Source organism: Bidens hawaiensis, unplaced genomic scaffold, assembly GCF_021521415.1.
Source record: "Bidens hawaiensis isolate Kalapana, Puna unplaced genomic scaffold, B.hawaiensis_p1.1 tig00021030_1, whole genome shotgun sequence".
NCBI lineage: Eukaryota > Viridiplantae > Streptophyta > Magnoliopsida > Asterales > Asteraceae > Bidens > Bidens hawaiensis.
In genome coordinates this window covers 250,388-265,957 of record NW_027493249.1, presented here as the reverse complement: position 1 = coordinate 265,957, position 15,570 = coordinate 250,388, and the positions used below count along the sequence as shown (strand labels likewise).

At 34.2% G+C, this 15,570-nt stretch overlaps 2 protein-coding genes across 2 annotated transcripts; both read right to left on the bottom strand.

Annotated features, from left to right (window-relative positions):
* Window positions 1-502: 502 nt before the first annotated feature.
* LOC143562504 (AUGMIN subunit 2-like) lies at window positions 503-4,662 on the bottom strand. Its single transcript, XM_077050285.1, has 6 exons — window positions 4,530-4,662; window positions 1,552-1,670; window positions 1,366-1,470; window positions 1,217-1,285; window positions 1,013-1,126; window positions 503-923 (listed from the first exon to the last, which is right to left on the bottom strand). The coding sequence occupies exons 1-6, from the start codon at window positions 4,660-4,662 to the stop codon at window positions 624-626; spliced, it is 840 nt and encodes a 279-aa protein (XP_076906400.1). The 3' UTR covers window positions 503-623.
* A 4,809-nt stretch (window positions 4,663-9,471) lies between these two features.
* Window positions 9,472-14,130, bottom strand: LOC143562516 (uncharacterized). The gene is made up of 10 exons (XM_077050295.1): window positions 13,942-14,130; window positions 12,838-12,991; window positions 12,578-12,752; window positions 10,766-10,881; window positions 10,632-10,691; window positions 10,408-10,540; window positions 10,259-10,325; window positions 10,098-10,169; window positions 9,929-9,994; window positions 9,472-9,821 (listed from the first exon to the last, which is right to left on the bottom strand). The coding sequence occupies exons 1-10, from the start codon at window positions 14,128-14,130 to the stop codon at window positions 9,687-9,689; spliced, it is 1,167 nt and encodes a 388-aa protein (XP_076906410.1). The 3' UTR covers window positions 9,472-9,686.
* Window positions 14,131-15,570: the final 1,440 nt, after the last annotated feature.

The window sequence follows — 15,570 nt, the reverse complement described above, 5'->3', positions numbered from 1 at the left end:
GGTCAACGGGTTACTAAATTGTAATAAGCAACTTGCATTAAAGGTAAACGGGTCAAAAATAATCAACATTAAAAAGCCAACATCCGGTTCGTTAAAACTGGTGGAGGGTTCAAATTTTATTTATTTAAAACCATAATGTTGCAAATTATAAGGATAGTCTTTAACATAAAACCAAACTTGGGGATCATAGCGGGGTCTTAATTGAAAAAAATGCTCGCTATATTTACAAAAATGTATTTTGTAAAAATGTCTTGTATTTATAAAATACTTACCACAAGGCCATATATACCTGCAAAAATGTCATCATAGGATTGATACCTGCGTTTAGGGTTCCATCATATGAACCATATTTACAATTAACTCTTATGTTAAATATGAGACAATTTGTATGTTGTAATTCTAAATTATTGCTATATCACTAACAAAGAGACATTTAGTAGTAAGTTAGTTTGCCGTTATAAAACATTTAGCTTCCTAATATATCAAAATAGACTCAATCTCATAGTCATATTCATATTCAAGCACTCATCAAACACGCTAAAAATACACAAAGCACACAATGAAATTATAAAACCACCAAACAAAACCACATCAAATTATCATAAAACAAAACCCGAAAACAATTACAAACCATTTGCCTTCCCCAAAGGCCACGATAACCTTCGGTTGCTCATACCATCTAAATTATCACTACCATTCCCATCCTCAGTCGGGGTTGTTAGAGCCAAATCATCAAAACTGGATTCTTTACCCCAAGGCGGAGGAGTCACACAATCCGAGCCGGCACCTGTCATTTTCAGTTGAGATTCAGAAGATCCCAACCGCAACTTTTGAAGGGTCACAAAAGATTCTCTCATTGCAGTCATTGCTTCAAAAAACCGTGTGCATGAAGCCAGCGCAACAGGAATTGGCCGAAGCATCTCCTGCATCATGAGAAGGGTAATATAGTAATTTGCAGCTGGATTAACGACATCGTTTTTGTAAGTTGTTATTGATATAAGATTATACGTACCCCCCATACTGTAGGTGGTTCTTTAAAGTTTTGAGTCCACTGAAAATCTGCCACAGATGATGTTAGAAGACCATAATCACTGGCAGCCTTCATTAATAGTTCTGAAAATTGTTTCTGTAAATACCATGTGAAAAACATTATTATATTGATTATTAAATGTTGCAAAATGATAAGAAATTGGATTTTGAAACTGTGATAACTAACCTGATATTCTGCTTCCACAGGAATACAATCTAATGAATATGGTTGTTGAAGACGGGATATAATTCGATCCTGCAAATTAAATGAAGAAAAACTAGGTTATTTTTTGTAACCGTGAGAACTCGTTTAGGAAAACTCTCCATCTGTATTACCTTATTCTGGATAACGTCTTTTAGTATAGTAGTGATTCTTGATAAAGTTTCTATCTTCTTTTCCATTTCACTCACATGTGTCAAGTGAGCAACATTCTTATCTTCCTGAAAAAAAAATTCGCAAACAATATGATAACTGAAAGCACACAATAACATGGTCAATAATATGATAACTGAAAACTTTACCTTGCGGCCTTGAAGTTCAACTTGCAAATCTGCAATTTTTCTTTGTACAGAGGTGAGTTCCCTCAAGACTCGTATCAAGTCATCACCTTTTTCACCACCAGCTGATAAATTCTGCAAGTCTTCCTAAACAAGGAAAGAAGGTAGTATAAAGTCAATGGCAAAAGTGAGGAGTCTATTTGATAATATAAGAGACCATTGATAACAAAATTAAATGACAAACCACCATCATGTACATAACTTCTATCAAATATTCAAATGTCTAACCACCATAATTCTATGATCTGACAGACCACATTGTATGTCTCACCAAATGGAACAGTCCATGTTTTGGAAATTCAGAAATTATGCATATGCTGTTGCCTGTGGAATAATCAATGTTTCTACTTTGTTGAAACTATGCTTACAGTATCTGCATATGTATTTTTTAAATAGTCTGTATTCAAAATGGTAGTCCTATTTTCAGGAAATTGTTAATCAATGAACTTTGCTTTGAGATCTCATTATTAGTGCAGTTTGGAAGGGTTATAAAGTCTTTCACTTAGAAACTAAGACTATAACCATCAGCAGAGATGTGCACTTCACGAAAAATGGAGTGGAAATATGAAGACTAAAAGATCGTTGCAGCAAATAGGAACCCATGGCTAGATGAAACCGAGGATGATGTATCAATTACAACTTTACAAGTAAAAATGAGCAGGTACCGGTACCGATTTTCCCAAATTCTTGGTACCGGTACTGAACCTACCGACATTGAAGGCAAAATTCAGGAAATACCTGTACCGAAAACTCAAAACTTGGTACCGTTACCAGTTTTGCTCATTGGTCGATCCTAATTACAAGCACTCTTAACCAACAAACTCATGACTTGATGAAAGAGAGTATGATCAGTCTGACATACATCAAAGATGCAATATTGAGGAATGTGAACTGCTATTCAAGAAGCTCTAGAAGACCCCAAATGGAAAAATGCAACACAGTTTTTTATGATAGAAAAAGAGCTAACTTGGGAGAATCTCAATAAACCTCAATATAAAACGGTAACTGAGGTTAGACGGGTGGCATGCTCAAAGCAAGGCTCGTAGTCAAGGTTATGCACATATTTTTGGTGTTGAATATTTTGACACGTTTGCTCCGGTTGCAAGGGCTGAAACAATTAGGCTACTTCTTGCTAGTTCATGCATTGTCCGAGTGAACCGCATCTAAAGGCAGCCAAAAAAATTGTTTGCTACATCTAATAAACTCTCAAGTTTCAACTATGAAGTCATATTTCAAAAGACTCAAGACAAGAAGTTGTTTAGGTATTCTGACAGCAATTAGGCGGTTCCTTGGCTCCAGGTTTCTTTCATGGAGCTCTAAAAAGCAGGATAGTGTGCCTCAATCCACTGCAGAAGCTGAGATTTAGGCAGAGACAACAGCAGTGAATCAAGCATCGTGGCTAAGGAAGATATTGGTTGATTGGGGTATGAAACTGATAGAACCCCGAAACTTAAACAAGAAATTAAAGGATAGTTGACCCGATTTGAGACGGGTTATTCTCCAATTAATCCAATTCGAGAAGGATTAGATCTCCATTACAAGGATTTTAACCAAGTAAATTCATAAACATAAAATCGATGATCAATACACTAAAACACCAACATATAAATATACCTAACTATATTAATAATGATGGGTTTACTTAAACCCTTCAGCATCCTCACCCATTTATTTCCCTTGGACCCTTCTACTTCTTTGGATCTGGCTCTAATACCGACCCGTAGAGAAAACGGGTTTGTATCAGAAACAAACACAAGTCAGTGAACTTTTTTGTGGATAATCAAGGTGCAACACCAACTTCTCACAATCTTATACTTCATGGCAAAACGAAGCACTTCAAAATCAAGTTTTTCCTTCTTAAAGGAAGCAATTCAAAATCAAGTTTTTCCTTCTTAAACGTAGCACTTCAAAATCAAGTTTTTCCGTCTTAACCGAACTCTAATTACAAAAATGCTGCAAATGTCTTATCCTAAGTACATAAATCATAATAAAGTTTAGTTTTTTAAATCTAAATATTGAATAACATAATTCTTTATTTCAAAATATGCAAACCCAAATATATGTCAGAATATCTGCATGTCTCCCATTTGCACCAAACTACTATATTGCAAAATATTGAGGATTGACAATATTTACCAATCCTACATTATCAAATATAAAGTAGGTCACATGCAACAATGTACTATATGAGTCCATTAAAGTCTTCATATATCTATGACTCGAAACATGAAATATGTCAAAAGTGAAAACCTGGGTCAAAATAAACAATTCAAATTACACAATACACCTATCTTCAAATCACAAACCCTAAGTGTAAGTCTAGCGATCACGAAACTAGCTAACAATAATCACCCACTCACATCAACTGAACATCACACATACCTAAACCCTAGAATCCACAAACTGAACATAAAAAATGGGCCTGGGTGCAAGAAGCGAAGGCTTTTAATAAGTATGGCTCAAAGCAAGGCTTGTAGTCAAGGTTATGCACATAACTTTGGTGTTGAATATGTTGACATGTTTGTTCCAGTCGCAAGGGCTGAAACAATTAGGCTAGTTCATGCATTGTTCTAGTGAAGTACATCTAAAGGCAGCGAAAAGAAATGTTCACTATGTCAAAAACAACTTTCAAGTTTCAACTATGAAGTCAAATTTTGGTTAATGTTGCGGCGCAGCTTGTTGCCCGCTCACCTACCTCTCTATTGGAATTTGATCCTTTTGAGAAATCAATTTTATTTTATACGAAAAAATAAATAAATAAAAGTTCTTTGAATGAAATCATGAATCAAGGTGCAATAGGAATTTCTCACAATCAAATGCAATTAAGTTTCAAGGCAAAGTAACTAATAATAATAATAATAATAAACCCTAGAATCCAAAAACTAAACATCAAAACCACACTAAACAATAATAATAAGAATAATTAGATGAGATAATATTACAATTGACCTGAGGAGGAGGAGCAACCGAAAAGCCTAAGTCAGCGGCAATGGAGAGTGCATCGGACATGCCACCGAGTCGCCGGAGAGGCTTCTTTCCCACCCAACCACCGTCACTACCCTGAATTGACGTCATTTTTCAATAATAATAATAATACTAATTATTATTTGCAGATCGGAGACTTGATCGACAGTTTGCTGTTGTGTGTGATCTGGTGGCCGGCGAAGTGGTCGTTGAAGATTGAAAATTGAAAATACTAGTTTAACCGCAGCATTGAGTGTTGATGTGTATAGTGGTATAGTCCTTGGAGTATTAGGGAGTTTACATTTCTAGTCTTCTAATGTTTTTACTACCATTGACTTCCACTTTGGTTTACAAGTCATGATCTATTATAGGGGCGAAGGTACTGTACCGGTACTGAAAATTATAAATTCTTGGTACCGGTATTGATACTGAGATATTCGGTTCGGTATCGAAACAGCACCGGCTTTGAAGGTAAAAATTCAGAAAATACCGGTACCGTACCGATCCCGAAACTCAAAACTTTGGTACCAATGCTAAAAGCATCTATTATAGGGAATGTCATAAAATAGTAATCAAGTTTTAAAAGTGTTCCAATTAGGTCACTTAAGTTTAAAAAATGTTTCAATTAAGTCACCCAACTTTCATTATTTGATCAAATTAAGATTTTAACAGATGCTTTTAGCATTTTTATTTTTTGTTTCACATAAAATTTTTTTTATCTTTTTTTTATATTAACGTTGAGTGGTGACGTGAATTTTATTTTTTATTTTTAAAATTTAACTACATATATTGAAATTTTTGACGCCCACATCTTATCCTCTATTTCTTTCTTGATGCACAAAAAAATTGGTGAGACTCGATTTAAATATTTAGTTACCCGATTTATGAAAAATTTACATAAGTGACCTAATTGAAATACTTTTAAAGCTTAGTCATTATTCTATGAAATAGCCCCCTACTATAAAAACAAACTTATGAACAATGTTTATAAGCCTATTTCAATGCTATTTGTACCCATTATGAACAATGTTTATATGCCTATTTCAATGCCATTTGTACCCATTTTAAAGCATATCCTTCCTCCTTTTTGCCTTCTACTTCACTGTATTTTTCTTTTTCTATTTTCCTCTATTGTGTTCTTACGTTCTTCAACCGTATATATCACAAAGACATAATCTTCTTCCAATTTATTCAAACTTTCACTCAAAATACATACATATATTCTTTGCTTATTGCATACCCTCTATGACATTACGCTTTGATTTCATCGGTGGTTGTTGTCGATCATGATGTGTTCGCTAGTTTTCTTGCTTCTGGCATTCCTCCAAGTACGTTAGGGCTTTATTTTCGTCATTGATTCTACTAAACGTTCCAAATTTGATTACCGAAACGGTTTGTTTACAATTTGTTTAATTTGGATTTTGTATTTCAATATTTAAGAATAAGAGTTTAGCATCGCGATTTTTAAGAATAGAGGTTTGTATCTAGTGAGTTATATATGAAATTAGCGATTGATATGCAGAAGTTTGTAGCTCCAAAGAACTAGCAGACATTAATTGAAGTCTTTAAACGAAGGTGTTACTTCTTTTCTTAAGATGTATGCCAATTAAAACACGTAAAGTGGATATTAACAACTTAATGTTTAGGATTGAGTGGCTTATTAGGGTTTTCAAAAAGCCATTAAGATAAAATGTGTTTGACAATCATACAAAATTTTATTATTTTAGCTTTTTGAGAAAGTTAAAATACAGTTTTCCAAAAACCTCAAATATTGGCTTTTCAAAATGGTTTTTTGAAAAAACCAATAAGCATGTTTTAAGCTCAATCCCAAACATGCTCTTAATTATTATTTTATCATGTGAACTAAGATTTTCGCATACGAGACACATCATCATCATTATAATTGCCGTACTTTGTAAATCCATCAATATCAAAACTATGGTAGGATCTAAGGAGCGTAAGATGTAGATAACCTTACATTTATCACATAGGAATAGAGAAACTACTTCTAATGAGTCCACTTGCTCAATAATAGTCTTGTATCAAGCATTAAACACAAGACACATAACACTCAACCATAAACCGATTGGCGCATGCACCCTTGTCTTTCGACTGTCAACGCCACCACATGATGCATTAACCTTCCACACTTTTAACGTTATTTCTACAAAATTAGTAAATTGAGATACCCGGTCCTAAATTTGACCCGAGTTTGCTTTGGGCCTTCGCAAAATTAGGGTTTCCGGTCCATCCTCTACTTCTTTATAAATAAACTAAACCTCTCATCCCAAACCGTCTGCTTCAAATTAGGGTTTTTAATTCTTTGTTTTCTTATCGTTTCAAATACAAATCCGTTTCAATTCTTCATCGACGATTTACTTACAAACAAAATGGAACGAGATCTCAGTTCTCGTAAACTCCAATAACAAATCGTCGTAAATCGAGTCTTCTCCGGCATGTATCGGTTGAGCCACCCGTCACCGGGAGGTTCCCGTTGCCGGAGAAAGCGTTGTCACATCCTATCTCCGTCGGTAGCAGTTTCTGCAATCACCTCTTTGGATTGGCCGTGAGAAAAACATTTTTATTAATATTTTTATTTTTTGTGCTTATGGACGGTCAAGTGCTGTTTAGATTTAAACCGGCAGTAGTTAACATTATTCATGAGCTATATTTAATTGTAGCCGCAGTTGTTTGTTTTTGCTTTTACTGGTTTTTAGATATGGTTTTGGCTATACATGCTGTGGCTAATATCTTATTTAACAATTGTGCATGTCAATTGTTACATGTTTATTGTTACTTCTAAATGTTTCAACAAAAACAATACGATTACAGTTGCATCGTTTTCAAGCACAAGTTTGAAGTGTGCTTTTGTAAAGATGAGCTAATTCTAATCGTGGTGGTTTATGCAATTACGGGCTTTAGGTTAAGTTAATGTATTGACTTGATTAAATACAAAGGATCACTATTTATTTGTTTTAACATGAACACACATGTAATGGTTAAATGAATATTTGTAACATCTTTGAAGTTGTAATATAGCTTCAAATGAATATTGTAACATTTTTGGTTAATTTTACTCTATGTTAGTACAAGTTCAAATGGTTTTATGAGGTTTTGATATATAAAATGTTTGTGAAGTTATTATCATTTATACAAAGAACTAGAATAATTATGTTAGAAATTATTATATAGTCTCTTAACTTTTGAGCTATACTAATTATTGTTTTTCATTTTTTTATAATAATGATTTTATACTAATTATTGTAACATTTTTTTTATAACAATACTTCCACTGGTTTTTTTATATGTTTTAGTAGATATATTTTATTTGTATAAGATTCCATCTTTATATGTGTATTCATGTTATATAGCCTATAAATAGTGGGCTTTTGTATTTGGTGAAAGCATTACATGTTATTTAACTTATATTTTGAAAGTACGTATACCCCCATGATTAGAAATGACTCATATATACAAAAGTACACTTTAAACTTATGCTGAAGGTGGTGCAATTGCTAATGTGTTGTTTTTTTGTTAAGATATTTTACTAGAGTTGAAATGGAAAAAAAGGAAAGATTGTGAACCATCTATATCTTCGCTTGCACTTTGAAGAGGATTTATAAGTGAGCTCTGTATTCTTGTTCTCAAGGCACATGCTTCTTTGGGTTTGAACGTATTCTCGCCAAACTATAAGTTTGAAACTTGTTTCCCAAGTAAAAGACCGACATAAGGAGAATAGTGATTTTTTGAGTGGCTAAAATAATGGTTTTACGTATAATCGTTAATTAAAATTAGTTTTAAACAAGTGAATTTTAAAAAATAATTAAAATGTAGTACTCTAGTGTGTCTTGTTTTGCCCATCTTTAAGTACTAGTCATTGATGCCGATTGCGTTGTTGTAGACGAGCTTGCGTATAGTTGAAGTACGGTTTTGAATAGTGGTGAATCCCAGGGTCCCTCGCGTGTCCGGTGCTGCTGAAAGTATTCAAAGTTGCGCTCCAAATCTTCAATAATGCGCTTTGGACATCCGAAAGCGACGTCCAAAACTCTTCGGGTTCTTCTATTTTATTTAGTGGTACATTTAAGTAATTTGCCATTAAACGAGCATTCGCACCTAAACGATCTCATTCAATATATTCCTTTTTTGAGCCCATGGATGGAGAACGAAAAGATTGCATACACTTTGCCGTAAGGTATTCAGACTCATAACCGCCTCTTCCTCTGTGTTGCCATTGACATTCCCAAAAAAATGTTTTTTAAAACTAAAGAGGGAGAATAGATTGAGTTTTGTAGATTTTATTTATTTTTTATTTGTTATTATTTTATTTTTAAAAAGTTAATGTTGATTAGGGATTAAATGGATTATATGGAAAAAAGATTAAATTTTGGTCCGTTATTGATAGTATTTGACCATTCAACCACAACCTCGTGCATGTAACAAGCCCCGGAGAAAAGAGCACGAAAACGAGGGGTGAGGGTGTGGTGTGGAGCATGTTTTGGGAGGAAAACGCTATCACTACGTTTGGTTTAAGAATTTGAACTCAACTTCACACTTGTAAAGGGAGCACTGGTGTACCATGGGTTTATGATCATTATAGCCAGCAGTTTACTATTAACAGTTTAATAAGCAGTGAATTAGAACATCTACAACTATTAACAGTCTAGGGTTAGCGAATCGTGGGTCAGAGCACGAATTGTGGTTACTCGTCAATTAGTTCTTAACTCCTTTTTGTGCTCATAACAAACATCAAGCGGACTTGACCAGTAAAACCGGACTGGCATTCTGTTTGTTTTCAATTCCAGCTAAATATCATAAGAAGTAAACAATAATATCAAATTATACAAATCTCAATTTACAAATACCAAACTAACAAATATCGAAAGAATATTATTTGAGCCAAGTAACCTTCATGAGTTAGTTTAATGACTTTCAACAAAAATATTTTCACTTACATAATCATATAACTACATCACGTTTCAACTTAATATACAGCTTAAGATGAAGGATATAAATTTGACCCAACATAAACAAAAATATAACCAAAAACTTAAGTATGCGAATTATAATACTTGAATTTCAAAATTGCATTTTGGGACGCAAAAACATAAATGGGTGCGCATTGATTTCTGCACATCTTACTCCATTTCTTTTTCTGGTCCAAAATACATCGTACAACAAGCTGAAACAAAAACAAGTAAACATCCAACAACTTTACCGAATGACAGAGCCACTCGCAATGAACCCATGCCCCATAACTGGTATAATGCAACCTGAAACCAACATATTATTATATAAATCAATCCGCAATAATTTGAAAATAAACATAGTAGTGTAACTTATAAACAAAAACCGAATTCATATAAACAAGTGATGTTACCTCAAGGTATTGAACATTTGCAACTTTGCTGGTTTTCTCAAGCTGAAGCCCACGTGCCAGAAATAACTGCAGCAGAATATTATATTTCTTTCAGATTTATTTTTAACTTGTGCTTGAGCACGATAATATACTGAACATAAATCTTTAGTGTGTAGATATTGTATGTTACCTCAGCAAAAAATGCCAATATGCTGAGAAAAATCATAAAAACAAACGTATAAAAGCTAGGCAGCACAAATTCCTGAAAGAAATTATTAAATACATACGTTAAACGGCAGTAAAAATAATATGAAACACATACATTCGTGTGCTAACATATTACAGTCTTACTTGGGTGGTTATCATGCATATTGCCACTGCAGCAGTAGAGAGTAGACCAAATGAAAATATAGTACCCCTGAAACGAAATGAAATAAAAAAAATAGATTTAACTTGGTAAAATAATATTGACAGACAGTAAAATGAGAAGCCATACTTACACTGGTTGGTCAGAAGCCTTAGCTGCAGCCCTTAAAAAGCAATAACTAACTCCACCAGCCAATGATGACACTAAACCAATCAAAACTGCAAAAACATGCACCCCTTGACCTAATTTAGGTTCCACCGATACCCCTGCACAGAAAATATAAACACATATGATAATACAAAAGCTGTTAAAAGACCTACAATATTGAAACATTTTGATTATTAACTCACTTCGTACCTTCTATGCTGGTAGGCGATCCAAGTAGAAAGAGCACCCCAAAGAAACTGAAAGCAATACCTGAAGAACAGACATTGGTAAGCATTAAGTATTAAACTAAATCAAATGTTTCATAACTGCAGATGTTATTGTACCTGCTATGTCTGTTATTTTCAAATTCTCATGTAAAATGAAGCGTGCTGCAACTGAGGCCATTAACGGAGTTGTAAAGCTTAATGTCATAGCTTGAGACATAGGTAGTCTCTGAATACTGCAAAGAGAAGTTTCACCATAAAAGTAAGAGACAAGATGAAGGATGTAACCTTGATTTCATATGTGAAACGGGTCAAAGTCTATTGGATAATCCGATAGGAATGGAGCCGAAGAGAAGCAAGGCTAGCATTGTTGGTTATGGACTTATGAGTCAAGATAATTATCAGTTTCTAGTTTGTACTTTTAGTCTTATTGGGTTGTTTTATTAGTTAAACAGTTAAGAATAGTGATTAGGAATTTGTTGCTTATCATTAGAAGTTTGAATTAGGATAGGTTTGGGTCAAGTGTTAGTATCAATGTGTGGTTTTTGATCAATAACAATATAAAAGGAGTTGACCTAGAGTGGGGTCAGGAAACCAACTGTTTGTCAGTGATACTCGATCCAATTAGTTTCCAACAGATGTATTGGACAAATGCTTAAACACATGTTTGTGACAACCTTAGGCAACAGCAAGGCAAATATAAAATTAAAATCTCAATGAGAAGTTAATAGCCACTACAAAAAGCATCTAAAGTAAATGGCATTTAATTCGATAACACAGTTTAACTGGTAAACAATGTTGCAAAAAAACCAATCGTGTTTCAGAATAAATCATTAATAGTTGGAGAAGCACTTAAAAAAGCATGATGCGCTTATCCGGTTATCCTTGAAAACAGTATAAGAATTTAATACGTAAGAAAACTAACACGTGTTATTTTTCTCACAGAAGAATGCAATTTACTCTCTCGTCTAGTTTATGGTTAAATTGGCATTATACCATATACATGAGTGGAGAAAACATATGGCTTCTTCTTGGCAGTCATATGGGTACTGTTAAAGGTTTTACCATACTGAAGCAGACCAAATCACTAACAACGGTTTTGACAAAAAAAAGGGCCGAACTGCTAACAACGGCTTCAGAATATGGCAAACCAAATCGGCTGAATTGGTTGGGTTGACCAGACCCACCAAAATAGGTCAATCTGGTGATTTGACCACTTCTTTATTTCAAGATTGCTAGTTTGTGTAGAATAATAACATATCTGAATTTTGTAATTGCAATGGAGGAGAAACCCTCAATATACAGGAAATAAACCTTATATAAACTTATAACGGGCTCGTTGGCAAAAGACAACAAAAACCAAATAATGACAGTTTGTATCAACTTTTTTCTAAAGATAAAGATGGCATATGAATATAATGCATGAATGCATCTACATAATGCATATTCCAAAATAAATATTAATAACCAAAAGTAAAACATCCGGTTCTAAGTTCAAAGTTCAAACTGTTGGCTGAACCATTAAACTGGTTTTTCAAAACATAAACCGTGGATTGAACCGCATAAACCTCAAACCAGCAGAACCGGCCGGTTTGCTTTGAAACTATGCCCTTATATCCACTCAGATAAACTCACAACTAGCTACATAAGAGGGGAAAAAAATCTAGAAGTCTGATTTGATTTGCAAAAAAACCCAGAAAACATCAACGGCAAGATACTAAAAAATGATTCTATCACAAAACAGATAACTAAGAGCATACAAATGTAGAAATTTAACCAAATGCATACACATTTCAGATTTGAATGTGAAACATAAATGCCAAAAAGCATGAATGATCCGATACTAAGAACACAAATTTGTAGTGCTAACGGTTATTCACAATGCATAAGGGTTAATAATTCAACGGCAGACGGTTCAGAAGGAAGACTTACCAGTAAATGAAAGCTAACAATGATACACATCCAGTAACAGCCCTTGAAGCTAAAAGATTCCAAGCATTTGCAGGTCCAAATATAGGTTCTCCGCTTCTTCTTAACCACATAAACGATAATATTGAAATAACTACACATCTTGTAAATGCTACCTCAAATAGAGGAAGTGACTGAGCTGCCATCACATAAAAATACACAATTATTGTCATTCTAGTAACTTAGTAAAGGTCAATGTTCAACTGCAGCAAGAAATTACTAACCAGAGAAAACATCCAGAAGCACTTCCATGATACAGTAAATGGTAGACGATGATGCCATACATAGCAAACCAGAATACCTAGATCCACCCCATAACCAACTAACAAACTGTGTAAAGGGTGAAGTCTCTGCTTCAATCAATCTTGCAAGTTGTTCCTGTTTTAAACACAATTGGTTAGTTAAGTTATCAACAAAACACCAGAGCGGATAATCATGTTTCTTTTCTTTTATGTTCTGCTATTCTTTTCCAATACAAGCTTCCGACTCTCTACAGCTCTGCCAACGGTGGAGTATCAGAACTTATACCTAAAGGTGAGAAATAACTGAACCGTTAACCAAAAACCTAACCTAAACTAACCGAAAACCAAATTAACCGAAAATCAGTTTTCATTTTTGTCTTGTGTACCCTCGGTTAACCAAAATTAGCCGAACCGAAACGAACCAGTCATATTTTCATATGTTTCTAGTTTTTATACCTCCAATTCATGTATCTCATGTTTTATACCTCAATTTCCTGTATTTATGCATCAACTTCGCATATGTATACCTCAATTTCATGTATTTCTAAGCAAATATATTAGCCCAACCGAACCAAAAACCGACAAACTAAGCAAATAAACCAAACATGTTAATCAAAAATCAATTAATCAACAAAACAGATTAACCGATGACTTCGGTGGTTTCGGTTTAGGCTAATAACCGAAGTGCAGTATTTAGAGTTTTGTACCATCAGGCTAACCAAAATTAGCCTAGCCGGAACGAACCGGTCATATTTTGATACATTTCTAGTTTTTATACCACCAATTCATGTATCTCATGTTTTATACCTCCATTTCAAGTAACTCTAAGCATATATATTAGCCCAACCGAATCGAAAACCGACAAACTAACCAAATACACTGGACAGATTAATCAAAAATCAATTGATCAACAAAACAGATTAACCGACGACTCCGGTTTCGGTTTAGGCTAATAACCGAAGTGCACACTCCTACGGCTGGCTACCTATAGTATTTAGAGTTTAAGTATCCAATATAATAGCACAATTAAGTCTTCTATCATCTTACAAACTAGTACAAATAACCTAGGGTTTGTGAAACGAATACCTTGCTGGATTTACTACGCCTAGGGTAAGAGACGGTGAATATGTTGATATTAGGCTTATTATCTGATTGAACCAATAGAGGCGTTATCTGATCTTCTGTAGCTGAATCGGAAGCTTCGGTTGATGCGACTAATTCGACGATATGAGATAGCTCTTGATCTTGTGCTCCGTTAACCGCCGTGGTGTCCATTTCCGCCGTTACATGAATCAGAAACCCTAGATCTTCACGAAGGTCCTTTAAGTTATAATTGAATTTGCTTTGCTTGCAGGGAGAAGAAGAAGAAGAAGAAGAAGAAGACAACCACTTGTGTGTTGGTCAATGATGTGAAATTGTGGGTGGTGACATGCCAACGGTCAACCGAGCTGGCTATACGGGTCCAGTTAATTTACTACTAGTTGCTGGTGGATATCATCGACGGTCAGGGAGCCGGCTGCCCGTCAAACACAAGTTTATTGATTGACGGTTTGGCTATTGGGTGAAACCAAAACTGAAACCGAAGTGGTCAGTTTTTTATTTTTCTGTTATTTTCGGTTTCGGTTCGGTTATAGTCGGGTTTTTTTAATAACCGAACCGAAACCGAAAATTCGGTTTTTCCAAGAAAAAAAAAACAAAAAATTATTTCGGTTTGGTTTTTTCGGTTTCGGTTCGGTTAATTCGGTTTTCTGCTCATCCCTAATCAACTAACGTCAAAAGAAGAATTTTGTTTGGTAAACTTTAACGAGGAACACGAACATAGGCCACGTTCGTTCAATTGTGTTTGAGAACGTTCGTTAATGTGTACGTTTAGGTTGGTTTGTTTATTTCCGTCTGTCTGGTTATGTTCGTTTATTAGAATTTTACTATTACTATTTTTATTATATGTTTATTTATTTATTGCTCTTACTGTTTTTCATATAATTATGTTTATGAGTACTACATTAAGCTTTTTTGGGTATTATGTAGTGTACTTATGGATTTTAATGTAGTTGTGTGTTAATTTATTGATTATTATTCTCAAATTAATATATGTTCTTTGTGTCCATTTGTGACGGGTTAAAATCATATGTGTCTGTTAGTGTCTATTTGCGTATATTTTTAGTGAACTAACACGACAAACACAAACAAACTCAATTCCTTAATGTACAATCAGTATAGTGTTCATGAACCGTTCGTTTGTCCAATAAAAGCTTAACGGATGAACACGAACAAGGTCTCATCCGGTTCGTTTTGTTTACGTCCCTATTTATTATAAAGGCTTTTAGCAAGATGAAAAAACTGTTTCCAATAGGATACATGCATCTTTGATTCTTTTGAGTATATGCATTGATGATTGCTAAAAAACAAAAATTCCAAAATGACATATAATATGGTCAATACCATGAATATGAACTTAGATCACCTATAATATGTTACTTTTTTTAGAAAGTACAATTCTTACATCAGAATCTAATTAAGATACTTTTTATTGAAAATAAATAAACTTGAAAATAAGCGACTCAAGAAATTCTAGGCTAAAGGTTTGATTATATACAACTTGCATCAAGCGCGACATGTAGCCAATGAAAGGGCACAAACCAAAGAAAGCAATACGTATTGTAAAAGAGCGCACTCCTACTTGGTGCAACTCGTCATAAATGTTCCAAATACCAT

What these genes read in the sequence shown, in the direction of transcription:
- LOC143562504 (XM_077050285.1), bottom strand. Translation starts at nt 4,662, where the DNA reads ATGACGTCAATTCAGGGTAGTGACGGTGGTTGGGTGGGAAAGAAGCCT. An exon ending in CTGTGGAAGCAGAATATCAG is followed by an intron (nt 1,127 to 1,216) that starts GTTAGTTATCAC and finishes TGGTATTTACAG; the next exon opens with AAACAATTTTCAGAACTATT. An exon ending in AACCACCTACAGTATGGGGG is followed by an intron (nt 924 to 1,012) that starts GTACGTATAATC and finishes CTCATGATGCAG; the next exon opens with GAGATGCTTCGGCCAATTCC.
- LOC143562516 (XM_077050295.1), bottom strand. Translation starts at nt 14,130, where the DNA reads ATGGACACCACGGCGGTTAACGGAGCACAAGATCAAGAGCTATCTCAT. An exon ending in TTGTTAGCTTTCATTTACTG is followed by an intron (nt 10,882 to 12,577) that starts GTAAGTCTTCCT and finishes TTCTCTTTGCAG; the next exon opens with TATTCAGAGACTACCTATGT. An exon ending in AAGGCTTCTGACCAACCAGT is followed by an intron (nt 10,326 to 10,407) that starts GTAAGTATGGCT and finishes ATTTCGTTTCAG; the next exon opens with GGGTACTATATTTTCATTTG.